This window comes from Eptatretus burgeri, chromosome 11, assembly GCF_056783735.1.
Source record: "Eptatretus burgeri isolate ZD-2024b chromosome 11, Ebu_testis_v1, whole genome shotgun sequence".
Taxonomy (NCBI): Eukaryota; Metazoa; Chordata; class Myxini; order Myxiniformes; family Myxinidae; genus Eptatretus; species Eptatretus burgeri.
This window is the reverse complement of record NC_140971.1, coordinates 46,266,951-46,276,329: the sequence shown is the minus strand read 5'-3', so window position 1 is coordinate 46,276,329 and position 9,379 is coordinate 46,266,951. Positions and strand designations below refer to the sequence as shown.

The 9,379-nt window shown below is 42.2% G+C and overlaps 1 protein-coding gene across 1 annotated transcript in view; it reads left to right on the top strand.

Moving 5' to 3' along the window:
- LOC147016995 (SKI family transcriptional corepressor 1 homolog-B-like) overlaps positions 1–5,029 on the top strand; it is a 31,539-nt gene extending 26,510 nt beyond the window's left edge. The window contains exons 6-7 of the mRNA XM_085846328.1: positions 1,403–1,477; positions 2,674–5,029. Of these exons, the coding sequence (XP_085702454.1) occupies positions 1,403–1,477; positions 2,674–2,729 (131 nt within the window). The 3' untranslated portion in view covers positions 2,730–5,029. The remainder of the gene's footprint in view (positions 1–1,402; positions 1,478–2,673) is intronic.
- Positions 5,030–9,379: the final 4,350 nt, after the last annotated feature.

The window sequence follows — 9,379 nt, the reverse complement described above, 5'->3', positions numbered from 1 at the left end:
GCGTGTTCGGTGTCGTAAATAATTAAAATATCCTGATTATACATACATGATGTAAAAACATGCATGCGGCTTATGTCCATGTATAATTAATACATCGTGCTTATACACCTGGGATAATTAAAATTTCACTGAGCCATGGACTCACATCCAGGCCTAAGGCCTGAGGCCAGCTGATTTGTGCTGCTTCATGCAATGGCAGCACATGATTTTATTGGGGTGGATTCATGCCCCCTGTCCAGCCAATGGGTGTAAGCAGTGTGATAGAGTTGGGCAGTCAAACACTAACCCATATATAATAAGTGGTATTTTCTCAGTGTAAAATGGCATAACTGTGTGAAAAATTGATGAAATGTCCTGAAACTCGAACTTGTTCTGTAATTTATCATAATAAAGCCACATACTAAGTTTTAGTTGAAAATGTTAAAGAGTATGGGGCAAAAAGTCGGAAAAATCACAGATGAGACAGATGGAAGGAAGGTCAGATATAGTACGAGAGCAAACCAATACTCCCCTCTGGTGAAATGGGTGGGGGACTAATAAGAGTTCACTTATAAGGAACTGCAACACAGGAAGAGGCCATTAGGCTAATCAAAGCCTACGCTGTAATTGCCAAACTAATAATGGTTGTTTTTCCATACTCTACCCTTTTTTAAATGCTGAGCATCAAGCAAGGAAGCAGCACGTACTATTTTTAAACTCTTTGGTATGACTTGACCAGGATCGATCCGATCCACTGACCTCACAGATATAGAGCAGATGCTCTCACCATTAAAGCAACTCGTCTGGTCAGTCTGGATAAACCGTCTTGTCCAGAAAATCCTCTAATTTGTTCATCACATTGACTGCCCTTGGAGACAGCTTGCTACTTTGACATTTTGAGGAACCTTCCATTTTCCCTTGAAAGATGGTCCTAAAGTTGAATTTACATTTGTTGGGAGATATAGTTGGGGCACAGAATTTGATGGTCATATCATCCTGTCTCAGCCAAAATTATATCCCTAATTCTGAGCATCCCTATCATATGTAATAGGTACTTGAACTTGCAATAAAATGGATTTAATGCTTTGGCACCTCGTGTTGTGGGCTTATATTATATATAGAACTTATGTGATGGGACCCAGGTCTCTCCTTGCCAAGAGTATGGTGAACTTCACCATAATGGAGCCAAACTGCAACAGTGCTGTTTACTTAATCCTCCACGGTTAATGGCCTGGACCTGTCGTGAAAAGTCACAAAGAATTAGGCCTCGTACACATGACGTCATCCTGTGGGCCTCACTTGAAGCTTCCTGGAAGATGCCAATATATAAGCAAATGCTACCATTTGAGCCCCCCACCCCCTGCCTTAACCTTCTGTATGTCTCAGTGCTGTTCCTGAGAAAATTTCACTTGTTTTTGCACAGATGGACTAGAAGACCAGGAGAAACATGAGCTTCCCTGCAAGGAAGAAGCAACTCGCTCACAGAGACCATTAAAAGGTTTGAGATGCAAATCACAATGAGTGTGTGATGTAGACATTCTCCAGATGCTCTCGTTTTAATATGAACAATAATTACATTTGGTTTTCTAAATGTCACGAGATTTTTTTACCATGGCGACAACATAGCTGAGTTGGCAATGCGATGCTCGGCAAAGCTGGATAGGATTTAAATTGCCGTTCTGGTGCCGTGTCAGCAGGAATCACTGAATCATGGAACAAAAAAGAAATCCTTGAAAGCAATGGTTCAGCCTTCAGTCGTAGTGTTAAGGATCCCATATAATATATCTTTTGCAGGAGTAGGCTTTTCTGGTGTGTACTCTGGTCAAGTTGCAATTTCCTTGTATTGGCCCAAGTTTTACCACCTCGCCTCATTGTGACCTTCCCTGCTTTACATCTGCCACGGCGGCCCCTTGAGTGCTTATGGATGATGAGTTTCGAGTGGGCAGATGTGTAGATCATCATAACTTTCATCGTGTTTCTATTCATGACATTTCAAACAAAGAAGGATCACTTCACCAGCTCAAGTGCAATAATGGAGAATTCATTAATTCCCTCAGAAATTGGGGTCATCATCATTTCTTAAATATCAACTGACATACCATGCATGATTAACTGTGATCCTTCTGGGATTCGAGACAAGAATCGGGCCACCAAAGGAATCGCAACATCTTGAGCACGTTTCACAGCACATGATGATCGATGTTGCAAACGGCTCTTCTTGGCTGTGGGTAACATAATTTGCTTGGGGGCACAGCAGTGCTGCTGATGCAGTGCCCTGTGTAGGTTAAAGCAGGAATTTGTAATTTGTTCAGAGCGCCGACAATAACTAACCTACTCTTCGCGAAGGACATCGTGGGAACTTTAACATCCACCGACTAATGCCGGCAGCCGGGACGCCCAGTTTTGATGTCCATATCTGAAGGACGGCACACACATTGATAAATCACCCTGTTTGTGAAACACCTGGATGACAGTTTATAGTTGGGTCGACATTCCAACTCAGGCTGAACAGCTTCGAGGCGAGTGTGCATACCTCAAGGTCTAATGTCTGTCGGCTATCCTGCAGGTCCACTCATCCCACATGCCCTCGGCAGAGTCGCCAATTGCTCATATTGACTTGGAGAGGAGTTTGTAAATTTACGAGATGAAAAAGTTGCAAAAGTTATTTTTTTTTCTCTTCATTTTTCATTTCAGATGTGGAGGATTCCATCCCTGCATTTCCCTACAAGATGCTTTTTAAGCATTTCTGAAGACTTCCAGCCGAAGACCTTCACCCAAGTGTCATGCACGACACCTGACGTTATTTGTACTGTATTTTATGTAAAAATGTTCCAGGTTCTGGAGATGTAATGATATCCCTCTGTATTATACGCATTTAATTCAACGTTAGTCATAATCTAAAATGTTATTTATTATACTTCACGTGTATTCCGTTTTAGTAAATGTTCCCTTTATGATAAATATCTAACGTTTGAATGCTATGATAATAACAATAACTAGCCGAAACCCCGTCACAGACGGATTACGTTCCATGAGCCCAATATGACAACCACTGGCGTCTCTTGTAAGAGCCGGATCCCAGTAGATGTACTCCATGGCCTTACCTAATGAGGCCGACAAAACGTCCTTGTACACGACATTTTTGGTGAACACTACTCCTTGTGAAGAAGTCCCCTGATTTGTGCACGTGTCTACTTTGACGTACAAACACCGTGTCAAAACTTCTCAGGTCACAGTACCGAGAAAAACGTGACGTGACCGCTCGGAGGAGCACAAAATTGGTCCTTCAGTATTAATATATAGATAATAATAATAACAATACAAAGCCGATTTCATGGGGTTTTGTTATGAGTGTTATCTGAGGAATTCAAATTGCTAGTCCATCACTGTTTATAACACTACTTTGTGGGGGGGGAAGAAGTATTTTTTTTGAATTTCGTTTTTACTTTACTTGGACAGACCTCGATTTTGTAATCTATTTACGCAGTGCGGGACATATGCAGGGACCACGACCTTTCGCATCATTGCACCTTCACAATCATCGTCGTCATGTGGTGGACATCGCTTGCTGCCAGCTGATGCAGTGCCCCTTGTAGGTTAGAGGAGGAATTTGTAATTTATTTTACAGTTCCGGAAATAACTCACGTACTCTTTGTGAAAGACACCTCTTTAGATCTTTAACGCCGGCAGATGGGACGCCTGGTTTAACGTCCATCCGAGGGATCTATTGCATTGATGAACCTGTCTGTGAAACACCAGAACGACAGTTTATCGCTGGTTTGAGATTGGAAACCAGGCTAGATAGGTCAAAAGCGAGTAGCCTCACAATAGGTATGCGTTGTGATTATTTTCGTTATTTTAGGGCTTCGGGCAGCCTTTCGAACTGCAAGTTGTCCTTCGATGAGACAATAAATGTCGAGACATTGGCGATGGCCCTTGAAACCCATCACAGGACTCGTCCACAAGCAAGAAGTGTCGAATATGTGAGATGATGATATGTCGAACATAATATTCGATAACACTCTTGACCCGTTTCCACTGCAAACGTGAGGCTGGCACAGTGTGATGGGAGTTTTCCTCCAATCAAAGGTGAGGAATCTGGAATAACCAGCGATGAGATCCTTGTTGCTGATTGCAGGACAGCTCCCAATATACCTCGTCATTCTGTACTTGTGTGATTTGTGATGAGTTTCAAATACAGACCCGTGACGTCTTCCATATGACGCAATTCCACTATTTGTGCACAGCACTCTATATACCTTCGATAAAGGAACAGGTATGGATCGACAAACTGCCACACCTTTCCACGTGGAATATCTTGCATAATTCACCGTGTGATACTTTCGTCAAACGTCCAGTTATTACCTCCACCACTGAACGTGAATAGACGTTATGTTTTCACCCCTGTCTGTCTGTGAACAGGATATCTAAAAATAGTTGTGGACGGACTTGGACGAAATTTGGTGGACCGGTTGTGAGTGTGACGAGGACAAATTGATTCGATTTTTGGTGAAGATCTGGATCTGGCTAAGAGAATTTTTAAATTTTTAAGTCACTCTACACCACTGAGAAATGGCACCAAAACAACACATAGCATGACATCTGAAAAAATTGTGGACGGTTTATGACAAAACCAGGTGGATGAGTTGGGTAGATGATAAGAACAAGCCAATCCGATTTTGGTTCAGGTCTTGATGCAGATGCAGCTGATCAGGGGAATACAAAACGTAAACTGTTCAGCCTTGTGGAGGTATGTTCTCCACTGAGTACCCTTCTAGTTTTAACATTGAACAAGAAGGAAAAAGTTTGAAGGAAAAGATTGTAATCTTCATGGGATCATAATCCGTGTTCAGCTTAACTTAGGATACCGCTTTCATGTGTTTTGAATGTATTTCAAGTGAAACATTTATAAATCAGATCATATACATACGTACCTGTCTGTAAGGAATTCTTCACCTGTTTGTGGTGTTTTGCTATGCTCAACCACAGCGGAAAACACCTCTTTTCCATTATGACGTGCGTTTGCACCGTGAAATAAACAACCTCTTCGTAAACGGTCGGTTCGCTGGTCGCTCACTGCACGTGCTCAATGTGGAGCGTCAAGGGCAAAACCATTTGGGACTCATCTATATATTGTGTTCTACACAGAGAGTGAGTGGATGGTTGGCCTAGTGTTATGGAGCTTTGCGGAGAAGGGCGAGACTGTCTAAAATTGTAAGCCTCCCATTTTTGGAGATCCCTCCCCCCTCCTTTAGATCGAGCAACACTGGAGTTTGTTGGTCCATCTGATCCGAACTGTCGTCCTTCACTCGCCATTGAATGTATCAACCAACTTCAACGTCTCCATCATCAGGCCGATCAAAACCTGTTTTCCATGAGGCTCACGAAGGAGCTTCTACATGTTTTACATGCTGGGCAAGGATGTCTGGAGATATTAAATTGGCAAATCAACACAATATGTTGAATTTAAACCTGGACTCAGATCTCCCAACCTACTCCCCCTAACCCCCAAATACTCCCCAGTCCCCACCCACTAATCTGGCCCTTTCATAATTTTCTCCTCTTTTATATCCTATTCCTATGAATGTTCTTTTTTTTCTCTCACCACTCTTCCCATCCTCATATCATCGTCTCTTCTCTTCCACTTCTCAAAATTAAATTTTCTCGATTTCTTCCCCAATCCCGTCACTCATCCAGCGCATATGTAATGAAGAGATGTTCCCAAAACATTCACCGACGGATGGCGTGATGCAGAATGTAGCACCTTCTACTGGCACCTCTGCAGAATAACACTATAGCAGTTTCGATCTGAATGAGTAGTCATGTTCTGAACCAAGGTTGGGATAGCTCAGACGTCAGGGCTTGGATCACTGAGAAGTTAGGGTTTGGATCGCTCAGAGGCCAATGTTGGGATAGCTCAGAGACCGAGGTTTGGATCAGTTAGACGTCAGAGTTTAGATAGCTCACAGTCATTTGCTGTATTCAAGACAGAGAATGATGTGACTGGAGTTCAGTCAAGTCATTGCAGGGACCACTGATCAATCGTCTTTCATGTACGTGTCCGTATTCTGTCTCATGCACTGTTCATTTTTCGGAGGTTTGTGAGTTGCCATTGTTAACGAACAAGAGGGGGGAGGGAGTTCCATCCCACAAAGGGGATTTAATAAATTGAAGAAAACAGGAACGAAGGATTGAAGGTGATCTGAATGTTTGGACTTGAAGAGTGGATTAGGTTTGCAGTGGGTTATTGGATAAACATGAAAGGACGGAGAGAGAGCAGCAGTTGCAGAAACCCGAGAGGCCATGAACGAACCAATGAGTGGTGAGAATGGAGCAAGTAATGTGAAATGGCCTCCTGATGAGTAATGTAATTGATGCTGGGAGTTTACAAGATCAAGGAAAGCAGGACTTTCTGACATCATGGAATGAAAAATGTCAAGTTGGAGTCCCAACGGAAATTGTGGCCCATGCGACCCATTGGCTCGTTTATTATTCGCATTTAAGTGCGGAAAAACAAAAAACGAGAATCTCAGATTTTTGGGGTATTTCTTTCCAATTGTACAGTATGTTCCAAAAAGACCCGGACAACTTTGGTTGTTAATGTATTTAGAACCACAAATGATACAATGATACCCTTTAGTTTATATGATGCAGAAACTCATAAAGTTTTGTGCACATTGTCAATACACTTCAATGTGAGCTCCATTTTCCATGCACAGGACATCAAGGCAGTACACGAGTTCTTGCCATGTTCGGCTCAGCATGTTTGCGTCCACCAGTGTGCATGCAGCAGTGATCTGAGAACGAAGATCCTGCACGTTTGCCATCTTGGTGTTGTAAACAACATCTATGACAAACCCCCACAGAAAAAAAACTCCAGGGGGGTTATGTCTGGTGATTGTGGGGGCCAGATGGTTGGTCCATCTCAGCCAATCGAGCGACCTGGAATTTTTTCATTCAGGACAGCTCAAACGACCAAGGCCCAGTGAGGGGGAGCGCCTTCCTGTTTAAAAATGATATCAGGTTGCAGGCCTTCAATCTGTGGGAAGGTGAATCCTTCCAACATGGTCATATTAATTGTTGAGGTCACTGTATCCTCCGCAAAGGAAATCGGACCCACCAACTGGTCATGGAGGCAGCACCACACATTAACCTTTGGACTATCGCGTATGTGTTCAATGACCATGTGCTGGTTTTCAGAGCCCCAGATCCTCACATTGTGCCGGTTGACCTTTCCCGATACATGAAAGCAAGCTTCGTCTGTGAACACGAACCTTTTCAGATAATCTTTATCATCCTCTATGTGACTGAGCATTTCCAAGGCAAACGCCTTTTGTTTGGGCCTGTCATTTGGTCTGCGTTCCTGCAGAATGTGCACTTTATAGGCACAAAGCTTCAGTATTTTATTCAAAATCCTGCGTACAGTGGTGGTTGGTAGTCCCAGTTCTCCAGATGCACGTCAAAATGATTTTCTTTGTTGATTTTCTTTCTTTTTTGTTCAAAAGGTCTTTGTTGAAATTATTCACACACTTGTTCAACGTCTGCTGCACTTGTGCTTGGTTGACCGGTACTTTACTGTTTCTGACAACTTTCAGTCTCCTTAAATCCCTTGTACCACTCTCTGATACTTGTCCACAAATGCGGGTTCCTTCCATACCTTGTACGGAAATTACACTGAACTTGCGAGTCGGATCCCGTCTCAATGAGCCATTCAACGCACTGAGCTTTCTCCTGTGGAGTCGCCATTTTCCTTTACATTAAACCACCAGACCTGAAAGTAAAGAAAATTGTATGAGTTTCTTTATCATATAAAATAAAGGATATTGTTGTATCATTTGTGGTACTAAATATATTAACAACCATAATTGTCCAGGTCTTTTTGGAACACTCTGTCCTTGTAATTAGTATAACATTAGTACATAGCCAGCAAACCTGCAGCTTATGTGCAACAATATACGTTTTAACCATCAGAAACATGCATCAATTATTTGAAGTTTTCAGTAGGTTTAAGGGGCTTGGATTCAGGTTTCAGGTTTCAGACTCCCTCATGAGTGCTGCACATTAGGATATTCCACTGTGCATTACAAATGTTAATGAGTAGCTCAGGCAATGGTCTCCCTGGAAATGTAGTGGCAGCAGAAACTGTGTACAATATCAGTTTAAACTCGAATTATCTTGGAACCTATAGAGGTATTGGGAATGAAGGGGTTTATTTGGACATTGGCAGAACTGCTGGGGAGCTTCTTACTGTGTACAATGATTGTGACGTCTGTGAAAGCACTGAGAGGGTCTCGTCAAAAGGTGAATGTTCTGTCGGTGCACAAGTTATACTTTGAAAAGTCTGCTGTAGAGTACATTCATAAGCCTTTACAAAGTAGCTTTTATTCTCATTCTCGAGTGTTTTCGTAGCTACCAAGGCCGAAAAAGACGCCAGAATAGATCGATAAAGTATAAATCGGGAGATCATCAAAATGCCAAATTTCAAGTCTTCTTATTCTTCGCTTTTTTTCACCGGCCGAGCACAATGAAGGCTGAAGCAATTACAACAAGCAAAAGCAAAGATGAAGTCATCAGGGGGAACCTGGTAGGACTCAGGTTTCAACTGCAACTCCTCTACCCTCAAACCCACCCAGGTGCAGCCAAGTAAGCCTTATTAAAAAAATAAAAATGAAAAAGAATCCAGTTTCACACACTTAAATAATTCTGGTTGCCAGACCATGCGTCTGATCAGGATAAATTCAAAACATCTATACCTCATCACGACTAGATCATAATTTTGGAAGTTTTATGTCGATTGATGCAGCGGTTCAAGAGAGAATTTTGGAAATATTTTCCTTGAATCCAATATGGCTGCCAAACCATGTGACCTATCAATTACCCGTAAACACCCAGGCTTGGGGAACGTGTGTGAAGTTCCCCTCGATCTGTCCAGCCATTCTGAAGAAGAAGATTTTTGAAGGTTTTACGGTAAATACAACATGCTTACCAAACTATGTGATCTTTGACATCATAGGTGGGGAACTTTTTGTTCTTCATGGATAACTGGTCATACCTGTAAAGTCTCGCTTTGGTATGTTCAGCCGTTTCAGAGACGATTTTGAAGGTTTTTAAAAAAACAAAATGGCTGACACACCATGTGACCAATGATGTAATAATTATCATGAAAACATTCTACATGAGTAGTCATACCTTTGGTGAAAATTTAGTATCAATCCAACAAGTGGTTGCCAATAAAAGGGAACAAAAAAATGCAGACAAATACGTACATTCTATGTATGTACGCAACTGATTGCTTATCCCCACTTATCACTTTGCGAGCGCAGGCTAACAACTTTCTTCACCCCTCCACCACCACCACCACCACCACCACCCCCTCCCAAGAATTTTTTGTAAATTGACT